This window comes from Drosophila takahashii, chromosome 3L (genome assembly GCF_030179915.1).
Source record: "Drosophila takahashii strain IR98-3 E-12201 chromosome 3L, DtakHiC1v2, whole genome shotgun sequence".
Classification (NCBI taxonomy): domain Eukaryota; kingdom Metazoa; phylum Arthropoda; class Insecta; order Diptera; family Drosophilidae; genus Drosophila; species Drosophila takahashii.
In genome coordinates this window covers 19872538-19886688 of record NC_091680.1, presented here as the reverse complement: position 1 = coordinate 19886688, position 14151 = coordinate 19872538, and the positions used below count along the sequence as shown (strand labels likewise).

General features: G+C 36.2%; 4 protein-coding genes and 2 long non-coding RNA genes across 7 annotated transcripts; 5 read left to right on the top strand and 1 right to left on the bottom strand.

The window, feature by feature from the left end:
• Positions 1-2485: 2485 nt before the first annotated feature.
• Positions 2486-4766, bottom strand: LOC108056001 (mpv17-like protein). 2 transcript variants are annotated; one of them, XM_017139605.3, is made up of 4 exons: positions 4558-4766; positions 4362-4453; positions 3136-3248; positions 2486-2857 (listed from the first exon to the last, which is right to left on the bottom strand). In XM_017139605.3, the coding sequence occupies exons 1-4, from the start codon at positions 4687-4689 to the stop codon at positions 2580-2582; spliced, it is 615 nt and encodes a 204-aa protein (XP_016995094.2). In that variant the 5' UTR covers positions 4690-4766; the 3' UTR covers positions 2486-2579. The 2 variants fall into 2 exon arrangements, with proteins under 2 accessions (XP_016995094.2, XP_016995095.2); XM_017139606.3 differs by lacking the exon at positions 4558-4766 and adding an exon at positions 3613-3712.
• Positions 4767-5529: 763 nt separating this feature from the next.
• LOC123002979 (uncharacterized) lies at positions 5530-6166 on the top strand. Its single transcript, XR_011418835.1, has 2 exons — positions 5530-5621; positions 5681-6166. It is a non-coding gene; the product is annotated as an uncharacterized lncRNA (long non-coding RNA).
• Positions 6167-7057: 891 nt separating this feature from the next.
• Positions 7058-8781, top strand: LOC108056004 (uncharacterized). Its single transcript, XM_017139608.3, is given in 3 exon segments — positions 7058-7757; positions 8102-8615; positions 8618-8781. Coding segments are annotated over 3 exon segments (1137 nt in total). The 5' UTR covers positions 7058-7179; the 3' UTR covers positions 8663-8781.
• Positions 8782-9149: 368 nt separating this feature from the next.
• LOC108056008 (dynein light chain Tctex-type) lies at positions 9150-9792 on the top strand. Its single transcript, XM_017139614.3, has one exon. The coding sequence runs from the start codon at positions 9243-9245 to the stop codon at positions 9753-9755; it is 513 nt and encodes a 170-aa protein (XP_016995103.1). The 5' UTR covers positions 9150-9242; the 3' UTR covers positions 9756-9792.
• Positions 9793-10164: 372 nt separating this feature from the next.
• LOC108056006 (uncharacterized) lies at positions 10165-10866 on the top strand. The gene is made up of 2 exons (XR_006412344.2): positions 10165-10260; positions 10333-10866. It is a non-coding gene; the product is annotated as an uncharacterized lncRNA (long non-coding RNA).
• A 563-nt stretch (positions 10867-11429) lies between these two features.
• On the top strand, positions 11430-13668 carry LOC108056000 (DDB1- and CUL4-associated factor 13). Its single transcript, XM_017139604.3, has 3 exons — positions 11430-11586; positions 11639-12353; positions 13053-13668. Exons 1-3 carry the CDS (start codon positions 11517-11519, stop codon positions 13603-13605), a joined length of 1338 nt encoding a protein of 445 aa, XP_016995093.2. The 5' UTR covers positions 11430-11516; the 3' UTR covers positions 13606-13668.
• The last annotated feature ends 483 nt before the right edge of the window (positions 13669-14151 follow it).

Here is a 14151-nt window from a genome sequence, read left to right as displayed (position 1 = left end):
TATCAGAACTTTTGTATGTTGAAGGCGCGATCGTCACTAGTTTTTTTACCTCGTTAAGAGGTGTTTTTATTTGATATCAGAAGTTTTTGTTTGTTTACATTTGCTCTCATAGGAGCTAATATATACATTTAAATTTAAATTGGTAAGCCATTGTATTTAACGAATTAAGTTAAAAAGGCGATGAAGTATATCAAAATACCTTTTAAACGAGTTATAGCACATGTCTGTACCTGTAGTAGTTTAGAACTTACAAACTAACGAAATTTAGCTATTTTTAGCTTTTTTCCCGCTAAAGTAGCGGCTTTTTCCAAAAGTCGTAGAACAAAAGATTCCTATATGGAACTCTTAAGTGCAAATTTACAGATTCCATGACCCTAAAATACAGTTCGGATACCCTCCCACAAAATTCAATACTCAGGGAGCGTTAATTGTTCGAGCTGGCAAAAGTGGCTATTTTCGTATAAAAATAACTTTTAAACGTGACTTTTTACAGTAATGTGTTATATACCAAAATTTAAGGAATCTCAAGGGCTATACAGTTTAAGGTTTTAAAGAAAATCGTTAGAGCCGTTTTTGAGAAAAATAAAAAAAAGCTAAAAAAAAAGTTTAAAAAAATTGTCCTTTGTTCATATCTTTTTAATTATTACATTTACACAAATTGCATATAGAAGGCGTTTATAGCATTTAAAAATACCTTTCAAACAAGATGCAGCACAAGTCTGTAGCTTTAGTAGTATAGAAGTTACGGTTTTCCGAATTTTAGCTATTTATAGCTGTTTTCCCGCTAAACTAGCGAGTTTTTCCAAAAGTGGTAGAACAAAAGTTTTTTATATCGATGGGATGAACGTCATATTAAATTTTCAAAACTTAAGAAACATGTTTTGGACATTATTTTTATATTTTTAAATGCTATAAACGCCTTCTATATGCAATTTGTGTAAATGTAATACTTAAAAAAATATGAACAAAAGACAATTTTTTAAAACTTTTTTTTTAGCTTTTTTTTATTTTTCTCAAAAACGGCTCTAACGATTTTCTTTAAAACCTTAAACTGTATAGCCCTTGAGATTCCTTAAATTTTGGTATATAACACATTACTGTAAAAAGTCACGTTTAAAAGTTATTTTTATTCGAAAATAGCCACTTTTGCCAGCTCGAACAATTAACGCTCCCTGAGTATTGAATTTTGTGGGAGGGTATCCGAACTGTACTTTAGGGTCATGGAATCAGTAAATTTGCACTTAAGAGTTCCATATAGGAATCTTTTGTTCTACGACTTTTGGAAAAAGCCGCTACTTTAGCGGGAAAAAGCTAAAAATAGCTAAATTTCGTTAGTTTGCAAGTTCTACACTACTAAAGGTACAGACATGTACTATACCTCGTTTAAAAGGTATTTTCAAATACTTCAACGCCTTTTTAACTTAATTTGTTAAAATACAATAGTTTAAAAATTATGATTGACCAATTTAAATTTAAATGTATATATTAGCTCCTATGAGAGCAAATGTATACAAACAAAAACTTCTGATATCAAATAAAAACACCTCTTAACGAGGTAAAAAACTAGTGACGACCGCACCTTCAACATACAAAAGTTCTGATATCAACATTTGTGACGAAAAATTATTACACTCGTCATTAAATAGACTTTCTAATCTTTTCTAATTCGTCACGCTGCAATAGAAAATGCCTGTAAAGGGAAAAAGGCTGGAATAGTTTGCTAGGGCGGGCCGAATGAGAAAAGATTAGAAAGTCTATTTAATGACGAGTGTAATAATTTTTCGTCACAAATGTTGATATCAGAACTTTTGTATGTTGAAGGTGCGGTCGTCACTAGTTTTTTACCTCGTTAAGAGGTGTTTTTATTTGATCAGCTATTATTGCAAAGTATTTATTATATTTTGCGTCAAAACAATCCATAAAAAAATAACAAAAAGCAGTGTAACCTTTTAATTAAAGATTTATGTATTTTAAATAAATTGAAATTTAATAATATTAGAACATTTTTTTAAAACCGGTATTAACAAAAATGTTTTAAAAATAATATGAAGTTTAATTGATTAAGAGCATACTTTTAGGTTTAACTTGAGAAAACTTTGGCATCCCTTAATAACTCCCATCTTTGGATCATATCTCATCCCCTCCATCATCCATTAAACCCCGCCCAAAAGCCGACAGTACCTCCACCGACTAAATACATTTTTACGGCTAGCCCACCATTTCCCTTCGTTTTTGGCACAATAGTTGCCATTTTGTCGAACTAGGATATCTGAAATATTGTGTAGCAAATATTGATGGAAACATTTACGCACACACGCACACAATTAAACACGTTTACACACGCTGATAAACACCAGGCACACACATACACTCAAATAGAGATGAATAGAGGGTAAGTAGTAATTGATGAGTTTCCGTTTATGGGAACATCAATCATACGCACTGTATGCCAACGCTTTGCAACCAGGTTAAGCAAATACATAACTCTATAGCAACCATCTAGTCGGACTTTTCACGACTGCCTTTATTTTCCAAAGCATTGTCAAAATCTATCTAAGACTATATACATGGTAATCCTCTCATGTTTCGGAATTCCTTATGGAAGATACAGTTTTTGTAGTTTCGATTGCATTTACTTTCGCGTCCACTGATAGACTTTGTCTCTTGGTCCAGCAGAGAATGTTCACCCAAATCAGACCGCAAACACCCATATAGATAACTCGGAATCGGGGCGCCACCAGGGAAAAGTTCAAGGCCTGGGCGGGCAACCAGAAAATGCAGGAGCGCACAAAAGTCGGCACAAACTTCTCGCGCAATTCCAGGAAAGTATCCTCACTGCCCTCCATCATAGACATCCCTGGAAAGATAACAATTAACTTTACTTTTACTGATTGGACTTTTTGCTATGGACTCTAAAAATATAAATATTTAATGGTTCATAAGAAAAATGTAATACTTATGCATTTGTAACAAGTTTTGTTTTAACGATATTTATTTTGAAAATGTATTTTAATTTTGAAAAGCGTAGCAAATTGTAACGATTTTAAAATACTTTTAAGTATTTATATAAATCGCTCTTTAAGATATATAAAATCAAAATCATTTATAACTCAAAAAAATGATACCCAAACTTACCTGCATAAAAAACAGTCAGTAGATAAGGCGTTAATACAAACTGATCCAGTACCAATTTTTTAACTATGACGACTTTTGTAGTGCCGGGAAAAGTACGATCTAGCCATTTATACCTTGGAAATTTATTAAATAAATTATTGTATATTATATGTTTATAAATATTTGTGTTTATACAAAAAATGCAGAAGCAGGCAGGTTGGGCAGGAATGTTTAGAGTAAATAGGGTGCTTTGGGACTTAAATATGGTGTTTTCAAATGTTCTCGTGTGTTTGTGTTAAATTTATTGTGTATATTTTTGTGCTTTAATGTTAAATATATATGTTTTCCTGGTGATTTGCTGTACATAGGTATATTCATGTGTGTTTTCGGTGTAATTGTGTTATATTTCCATGTGTTCTTCCTGTTTTCTTTTGTTTGTGCTTGAAATCGTGATCCTTTTTAGTTGACTTCCATCATTCTTCAGCATTCTAAACTTACATTGCATATTATTTGTTATGGTCGTGCAATTTCTCAGTGCTTTTCTCGATAGCTTTCCCTCACAGAGGAAAAGCTTTGTGCTCTGGTGGCGTAGGTGCTTCTAAAGAGAAAGTGTTAAGAGAAAGTGAGTGGCGAAGAGATGCTCTTGAAGTTGCGACACGTGCTCATGGAGCTTTTACGGAATCGTAAACAAATTGATAAAAGTCAAAAACAACAACAGAAGCGTACGGCGAAGCAAATTGAGGAAATAAATAGAATGGTTAAATGGTGAGCATGTAAGTGTGAGTAAATTGACTGGTCCACTGATATGTGAGTGTGCATACACAGCTGTGGTCAAGAAATTAGCTCCAATAGTGTTTCCCCTAGATCTTAAATCAATTGCCTTAACGTAACAATAGTCTTATTAACAAAGTCAAATTTTTGTACAATTTTCTTAAACGATTGTTTATTTAATTATTTGTTGTAATAAAATACGTATTACAAATAATACAAAAATATAAATAAATAATAACAAACCTAGTTTGCAAAAAAAATTACCAACATTTACTATTTCTAAAAATGCCTTAATAAACTATGAAATTATTTTAAAGTATTTTTTTCTATTTTGATAAATTTTTTTTTGCAATGGATCACTAGATCAGATTAATGGAAACAAATTCAGAGCTTTCATATTGACCACGACTGTTTTTAAATACAAATAAAAGAAAATATGTAGTTATGTACAGATTTATTATCTGGTGGGCACGAACCAAAAGTAAAGTGTTGGGGCATATACCGCGGTGCCCATCACAGCATATCTTCCTATTGTTGCATAATCGATATCCTCTCGCTCGGCCTCCGGCTACAGGGCACATAAATCTGATTAGAAATCGCCGATATATACCCCTCGGATATTTGTATGAATCCCTTCCAATGTTCCATACTATATTTAATAATAAAACTTACGGCCAGCCAGCGTTTGGATACGAATTGCTGGGAATATTCGGCGCCCACATACAGACTCCCGTAGATGGCGCTATTGGTCACGAACGGATATCGACGGAATAAAGTTCGTACTCCCGAAACTAAACGAGCCATTATCTTCCTTAAATTTGATTATATTTTTTTGTAAAAAATTTCTATAAATATTTTTTTGGAAGCGGCCAGCCGCCAACGTTGACGGAGCTTTACTGAGGAAAAATTCCAAACTAAGGCTCAGCTGTTACAAAAGACAATCAGTGAGCAACAGAGAGCCGGGCAGAGATAAAAGAGAAAAAGGTTTTTCTAAGAGAAATATAAAAGTTTACCTTTCTGGATTGCAGGCAGAATCTTTTTGTTTAAAAAAAGCTTTAAATGCAACTATCTTTTAAGCGATATCTCTAGTGGGTTTATCAACCTATTCAGATAAGACTCGCTGTAGCAATGATTACTAAGAAAAGTAAAATAGCCAATTAAATCTATTAAAAGATAAGACTAGTTTACAGTCAAAATACACTAAGAATGATGATGATAGTTCGTGGTAGAGTTACCCCCTAGATCACCAAAAATATATAAAAATATTTTTTTTAAGGATACATTTTAATTATTTTAAAAAATTTATCCGTGTTTCATGTATATCTGGAGTTGCGCTATATCAATTTAGGTGATATTTGTTTTAAATTAAAGCTATAATGTCACCCTTTAACTTTGCTGAAAAAAATTAATAGGATATACTATATAGTGAGCTAAAGGTCGGCAAGTACACAATATACACAATGTATCGTATCATACTGCATTACTTATATTTCTTTGTTGTCTGTAGCTAAGTAAATATTTCCAGGAAACTCTTCTTATTAGTTTGTTAAGAGTATCATTAATAAACAAAGGTTTTATAAAAAAGCAGTGCAGTTCCAAAGAGTATAAAACACCACAATTTACGGTGCTTTCCATCAGTAATAGTAAAATGTGGTTTTATTACACTGGACTCGGAGTGATATTGGCCATCAGTTCACTAGCTGGAGCTTATCAAGTGATACCAACTATTGGAGATGGTAATCTAATTTAAATAGATAGCTTAATAATATTTCAAATTAACTAATTTTTTTAATAGGAATACCGGATCAGCTGAACATTACTACAGGTCCATTTGTTAAAATCGGCCACGGTTATTATTACATTGAAACTCAGAAGCAAAAGAGCTGGTTTGATGCCTTCGAATCTTGTCGTCGAATAGCCTCTAACCTAATAGCTTTTGAGACTATTGAAGAATGGGATTTGATTAACCAGTATCTGTATACGAATGGGATAGATGATTTGTACTGGACATCGGGTGCGGACTTTGCGCAGAAGGTAAAGCATGATTGGTTTTCAACAGGTGAACCCATATCATTAGATATTTGGGCTCCGGGGGAACCAAATAATGGCGGTGGAGTGGAGCATTGCGACGAGTTGGGGTACAAAGCCACACCAACAAATTACAATGGTTTGAATGACAGAATTTGCGAAGTTAAAAGACGTTACATATGTGAAAGATTATATCCAAAAACAGCCTCATTTGTTATCTGGGAATAAATAATACAAAAAATTATGAACAAAAATAACAGCAGTGTATTCTTATACTCCTAAGGTATTATTAATAAGGGGCATACTTTATGTTTTTTTTATGTTTTTTTTTTTGTTATTTTATGTTGAGTACCCAATAAACCCAATAAACTCGCGATGAAAATTATTTATTTTTAAAAACTTATCGGCTTACCTATTAAAAAACATTGATATCCCTTTAACATTTACTCAAGGCATAAAATAAAACCAAGTCCAGAAACTCTTCGCTACCAGTTACAAAATTAACCTAACCAAATTTAAAATCAAGCTCCTCAGTCCGCAAGCTTCATCAAGGATACATGCAATCCTCTATGTCAGAATAAAAATAAGAAAAACTGAGGAAAAAACAACAAAACTTTAGGCCATAAAAATGCAATAAGTGTATCAAGTCTTGGAAACCCTTTTTGGCTAATGGCAATTTACGCACGACTAACAAACACCAGAGGAAACCTGGGAAAAGGGCTGGGGAAAGTCGGGAAAGCCTGCCAACCATATGCGAAGTAACGAAATCGGAGGCGGAGAAACGACAACTTTGATTGAGTGCCGGGGAAACTGAAGGCAAAGGTGTTAAAACTGAAACCAATTTAAAAAGTTGTACGAAACCATATGGAAAGTGAGCCTGGGAAGAGGCAACTTTTAGATAGCTGTGTGTGTACTCGAAAAAATCACAGAACATTTTTTGTGTTATAAAAGAAAAATTTAATGGATTTTAAATATATGAAAAGTTTTAAAAATTCAAAGTTAAAATTCTAAAAAATATATATGGTTATTATAGATGATAAATTAAAATGATTGAATTAATAATACAATTATTTTAGAAATATCTACATTTTATTTGAACACCACAGTTTTTATTTAACCTTTTCTTTTAGTGTAGACACAAGTAGGCAGTCAATTACTGACAAACAACCAACCCAAGCACACAGCGCTGCACACACCTGAATATTTTCAGTGCCAGGTGACAAGACATCGACGAAGACAGCGACACGAACTGGGAAAGGACCAAGGATGAACCTGAGTTCCATCCTGAGGAGTGTGAGCAAAGGTCTAGGCCTCGGGGTAGCCGCAAAGAAAAAGGACTCGGATCGTCCACTATCCACTTCCCATCAGGATTCCAACTCGGTCGCCACATCCTCTTCGAGTTGCCTTTCCAAGAACTCTGACTTAGATCCTGTTTCCAGTCTTCTGATTCCCTCGGAGGACGAAGAGGACCCCACTCCCGGCGAAAATCGTTTGGCTTCGGCTGCGGCAAACCTGAGTAAAAATCAGAATCCCTACCAACAGACCATTCAACAGATCCTGCAACTGGTGAACGAGCTGGAGCACACAATTTACGAGGATCGGCAGCAGGAGTTCAAGCTACGAATGGCCCTGGATCGGCAAACGGAACGGGTTCAGGAATTGGTATTCTCCCTCGATAAGGAGAAGAAGCGAAACGGGCGACTGGCCCAGCTGCTCCGGGGAATCGATACTTCCAGTGACGCGGAAAGCGATCCGGAGGAGAAGGTCATCAGCGGATCCCACAGGAATGTAAAATCTATCGGGGACTTGTACGATTCCATCAGTCCCCTGCTCATGCAACAGCGGTAAGTTTTGGGCGTAGTAGAACTTATTAATAATTGAAATATAAATAAAATATTTTGTAATGAATAATTTGGGTGAATGCAATAACGCCCGGTGAAATAACGCCCATGTTACTTTTACATTTGTTAAATAACCCAATATTTAAATTAGAGTTATGGATAAGATTTTACTTATCCTCTCTAAAAAAACGTCTGTTTGCAATCCAATCTGTTTTGCCGAAATATTTTGATATTTAAACAATAATGTAATAATGATGATGAAATTATTTTCATAAATCTTTTAATATTGTAATATTTTCGATTTTTAATACAAGTATTTTTTACTTTATTCCAACTATATCCTGCAGCTACGATGAGCTCTCGATATCCCATCGTCAGAGTCGCCGGCAGTTGGCAAAGAAGGAAAAAGCTCTTAAGGTCCTGAAATGCGAAACGGAACAGTTGCACTCCAAATACGATGAGCTATTCGATGAATATCGAGGTGAACAGCGTCGTTTTGAGGTACTGTGTGCTCGATATATCCAGATGCAGTTGAAGAGGAAGCAGCAAATCTTCAATCTGAAGAATACACTCGGTCAAGCCAGTGAGTGTATTTACCACGCCCAGGTGGCCATCGATGAGTGTTGTCAACGGGAGAAGTCGCCCATTTCGCCAGAGAATCTGCTCAACTTCCACAAAAATCTAGAGTGCTTCATGGATGCCCTTAGAAACTGCTGCTGCCTGCGAAAAGTCCACGAGCTTCAGCAACAACAGCTCGAGAAAGAAAATGGGGAAAAGAACCAAACCGATGATGTAGTGACCCCAAAGGCCAAGGAACCCTCCATCGCCAGTAGCGAAACCTACGTTCGGAATTCCCGTTCCTCCAGTCGAAACGCCACATCCGTCGTTACAGACATTCAATTCGTTAAACCTTTACTTGTAGTTACTCCTTAGCATTTGGTTAATTGTGAAATTATTTTTCCCATTGAAAATTGCTTCATTTAGCAAATGAAAAGTGTAAAAAAAGCCAAAAATATGTTATCACAAAAATAAAATCTAAATAAAACCCTTTGATTTTTTATTCAACCTGCGGGAAAACTAATTGTAATGTGTATAATTATTATGCAAATGCATTAATCTGTTGATTGATCTGTTAATGGAAAAAACATATTGAAAAATGTATTTCTTAAGGAATGTTATATTAAAAATTATTATTTAAAACTGTTGCCAATGGATCTTATGAGAGTTATTACAAAAATTCTCAGATTCTGCGGTCAAAGTAATAGTAGTTCCACCTCCCTTCACCTTTGTTGTTGCAATTTATCTTATCCAATTCGTCCAACCGTAAAAGTAAAATCAACTATTACAAACGACTTGAAATATTATTCATGTTTTTCAGACACCAGTTGCCCAGAACATTTCTGTCCAATCTGATGTTTGGATTTAGCTTTGTCTCAGTAACGTATTCCTTGGACTGGATCGATACTCTGATATTTATGTATCTTTAAAATGTCGACACAAAGGAATAGAAGCTTGTCAGCGGGTAAAGACGCGCCTCGAGTATCCGCGATCAGCGGAGATAGCCGATCCGAAGGAGCCGATAGTGAGTCCGAAGATGAACTCGAGCCTGGTAACGAAGTAAAGCCGGCGGCAGATGTTACCATCTATAACTCGTATAATATGGGACCGGCTTTTGGCAAGAAGTTCCCATTGCCGTACATTCGCTTTATGATGTCCCAAGTGGTCCGCGAGAAGCTGGGCAACAAGAACTACAATCAATCGGAAGCCTTGAAGTGGACCCGCGATGTCGCCGACGAAATAAACCTAAGGATGAAGGGCCGTGGATCCTGTCCGAGATTCAAGCACGTGGTGAACGTAATGCTATATCAGCAGACCGGAGCAGGGTGTTTCTACGGGGCCCGTGCCATTTGGGATGAGCTATCCGATGATTATGTGAGCTATACCTACGATGGTGGCAGTTTTATTTGCATTTCCGCCGTTTTCGGTTGCTATCAGTATTGAGTTAAATAACTGATCAATAAAGAAATTTTACAGTCTATTTTTATTCGCTACCATTAACAAGGGAACTAACTAAAGAGAACTGTCGTCGTATAGAAATTTAATATCGTTATAGTTACGATTTTGGCTTACTCTTTAGTCGGAAGTCAACCCAAGAGAGTTTATTCTTTTTGATACATATATGTTTAAGTACCATACAGATACTAGTTTAATTGTAGGTACTATAAAAGGGAAATAAATAAAGAGAACTATAATTCTTCCTGAATTTATTACTTTAAGAATAATAGGTAATCATTAGATAAGTGTATGCAAATATGGACTTGATTGTTTTTATCTTTACAGCGTAAAATAAACCCTTTCTTAGATAACTTTTTAAATCGTATGGGGTATAAAACGCAGCAAGTCAGTGGTGCTAAAATCAGTAATCGCAAAATGTTCGTTCATTGCACTTTACTATGGGCAATACTGGCGCTCATTTCGCTCGCAGGAGCGACACCAATTGAAGATGGTAATACTGTTTATATTAATAAAAAATAATAATGATAATAATATAAAATTCCTGCATTTATTTATTTTTTAGAAATAATAGAACCCGTGCAACTTTCATCAGTTCCATTTGTTAAAATTGGCCAAGGTTATTACTACATTGAAACCAACACGAAAAAGAATTGGTATGATGCATCCGAATCGTGTCGTCGAATAGACTCCCATCTTATATCTTTTGAGACCCTTGAGGAATGGGATTTGGTAAATCAATATCTTTATAAGAAGGGAATAGATGACGTATACTGGACCTCTGGTTCCGATTTGGGTCATCAGAGAAGGCATCATTGGTTTTCTACCGGTGAGCCCTTAGCGTTGAATATTTGGTATCCAGGAGAGCCAAATAATTATAATGGAATTGAGCATTGTGACTTGTTGGGCGATCGCAGGACTCGCACGAACTACAATGTTTTGAATGATCAGGACTGCGAGTATCAAGTCCTTTACATTTGCGAAAAACCTATTCCCCAGATTATCTGTTAAACATTAAAAACAATAATCATACAAAATATATTGATATCTATAAAAGAATATTTTAACCTCTTGTTCAATAAAAACAATTTTATTTAAACCGTTGTCTTTATTTATAGTAACTTTTAGGACTTACTTGCAGTCCCTGCTACAGTTTAAAATTTTTATAAACGCTTAAAAATAATACAATTAGTGAAGTAGTATATTTATAATCCACAAAAAATTACAAGGAGAAAATAAGTTACAACAGTAAACTTTTAATAACGAGCGGTATGATGTATGTAATGTTTTGTTGCTCTATTTATATCTTAATATTATTTTAAAATGCTTTGACAGCAAAAGTAACAAAGAATCCGTTTGCCCGTAATACCCTCCAAAAAAGTGAATATCACTGCATTTTTCCAGTTATGAGGTCCTTTTTCAACTGTTTCAGTTGGGTATTTGAAGCGAATACAATTTTATTGCTTCCTTCGAGGTAATTAAGAAATGAATTAATTTTGTACCACAGTGCTATATAAAACTCATTCCCATTTCAATGGCCATTTCTAACGGTTCTCTTTTTGCCGCATAAATTTTGAATTTCAGTGCTGCCAGAAAGTTATAAGAACAGTGTAACCACACGCAAAACGTGTAGCAATCAGCTGACGGCCGTTGGTATGGCAACGCTGCAAGTGCACATGTTGTTTATGTTCTTATTCCACGCATAATTTTTATTTTACGCCGCAAGAAAGTTCAATAAATGCTGCCAGGATGAAGGTGAAAATGATCAGTCGCAATCCGGATAACTATGTGCGGGAGACCAAGCTGCAGCAGCACAAAAGTGAGTAAACAAAAGTTCGAAGATGGCGATTTAAATGGAACTCTCTTTTCAGTGCCCCGTAACTACGATCCTTCGCTGCATCCTTTGGAGGGTCCTCGGGAATATGTGCGTGCCCTGAATGCCACCAAATTGGACCGTGTGTTTGCCAAGCCCTTTGTCTGCAATTTAAGCGGTCACCGCGACGGAGTCTCGTGCTTCGGGAAGCATCCCAAGCAGCTTTCCAGTTTGGCCACCGGCGCCTACGACGGCGAGGTGCGCATTTGGGACCTGGCCAATCGCACCAGTTCCCGGAACTTTGTGGCCCACGATGGCTATGTGAGGGGCATCGCGTACACCCAGGACGGCAGTCGCCTCTTCACCGTGGGCGATGACAAGACCATCAAGGTGTGGCGCGCCGAGGCCCCGGAAGTGGGCGAGGATGAGGAGCCCATTAACACCATTCTAAGCAAATTTGGCCTCCACGGCATCTCGCACAATCGCAAGGATAACAAGTTCGCCACCTGCGGCGAGGTGTGCGCCATTTGGGACGAGAAGCACAACGATCCGCTAAAGACTCTCAAGTGGGGCGTCGATACCCTGCACACCATTTCCTACAATCCCGTGGAGACGAGCATCCTGGCCTGCTGTGCCAGCGATCGCAGCATTATCCTCTATGACCAGAGGGAGGCGCAGCCGCTCAGGAAGGTCGTCCTCACCATGAAGAGCAACAAGTTGGCCTGGAATCCCATGGAGGCGTTCAATTTCACAGTGGCCAACGAGGATTGCAAGTGAGTAAAGGGGAGCTTTAAAGGATTTAGGGTGCATTTTAAGATATACACCTGACTGGGATTTGTATTCAGGGTTTTGCCAGTGTTGCTTTAAGCTGAAAATGAAAAGAAATAGTTTTTATTTTATAATTTATAGAGCCCTGCGTTAATCATTCAATTTCATATTTCTGAATTGTTTAATTCAATTTTATGTGAAATAAATTGAATGTTTTTCTAATTCATTTCAAATTGAATAAATCAGTGAATAATTTTTATGAATTGTTTAAATTTGCGCTTTCTTTTGAGATCAAAAAGTGGAACATTTTTACAAATCAATGTTAACTGCTTAGTAAATAAAATTCAGGCATATTTAATTGCAAAATTATGGCCCTTTCTTCTTTAAAATAAATTGTCGTTCGAATTATTCCGGAATTCATGCCATTCATTCATTCAATTCTATTAAACTCAAAATTCAAATTCATTAAATTCTATTAAACTCAAAGTTCTAATTAATCCATTCATGTAAAACAAAAAATTCAAAATAATTCATTGAATCTATAATTTTAGGGTTTTCGGTTATTTAAAGCCCCAATAAGATTATTAAATCTTTTAAAAAACAAATAAAATTAATCATAGCACTGACATCTGTATAGTATTTTATATCAATTTTTCATTGTTAATCTTATTTTACTTTGCCTTAATCCTCATTATCAATTCCAGCCTCTACACCTTCGACACCCGCAAGCTGGATACGCCCCTGAAGGTTCACTTTGACCACGTTTCCGCCGTCACCGATGTGGACTACTCGCCCACGGGCAAGGAATTCGTCTCGGCCAGCTACGACAAGACTGTCCGCATTTACAACGCCCACCATAGCCACTCGCGGGACATTTACCACACCAAGCGAATGCAGCACGTGGTCTGTGTGGCCTGGTCGCTGGATAATCGATACGTCTTCTCCGGCTCCGATGAGATGAACGTGCGCATGTGGAAGGCAAAGGCCTCCGAAAAGCTGGGCGTCATTCGTCCCCGTGAGCGGGTCAACTTCAATTACCAGGAGGCACTGAAGCAAAAGTATGCCGCTCATCCGCAGATCAAGCGAATTGCACGCCATCGCCAGGTGCCGCGTCACGTGATGAATGCACAGAAAAAGATGCGCACGGTCAAGGAGAAGGAGCAGGTCAAGGAGGCCAATGTGCGCAAGCACTCCAAGAAGGGCAAGGTGCCGTTTGTCAGCGAGAAAAAGAAGCATGTGCTGAAGGAGGAGGTCTAGAGGCGATTGTTTGCGACACTAGTTGGATAAGTTTGAATAAAATTGATTTTTGTAAGGCCATAAGATGTAAATGCATTGTTTTTCAAGGAGCAATCTGTTGAGGTGTAAAAGATGTAGAAAATGTTTGGAGGTATTCGATGAATTTTAAGAACGACTTTTCTAATATTAATATTAATATTATTGAAAATATTTTGCATTAATCTTTATTTGAGATTTTTATTTTAAAAGACCTACTGAGATTTGTACAAGTTTTAAATAACAATTTAACTAGTTTTTATGCACTTTATAGATATCAGAAAATACCAGTTCACTTGCTTTCCAGATTTGTTAAAATGGACAAGAGTAAAAAGAACGTTATTTTTGACATTTAAAACAAAATATCACAGAAGTCTTTTTAAAATAAAAATCTCAAATAACGATTATAATATTTTAAAAATAAAACATAAATCTTATTTAACAGGGCTTCTATTCTTTAAAAATATTATAATGCCTGTTAAATTAGAAATGGTTTGCATTTTAGCATTAAAATTAAAGTTTCTCCAAACA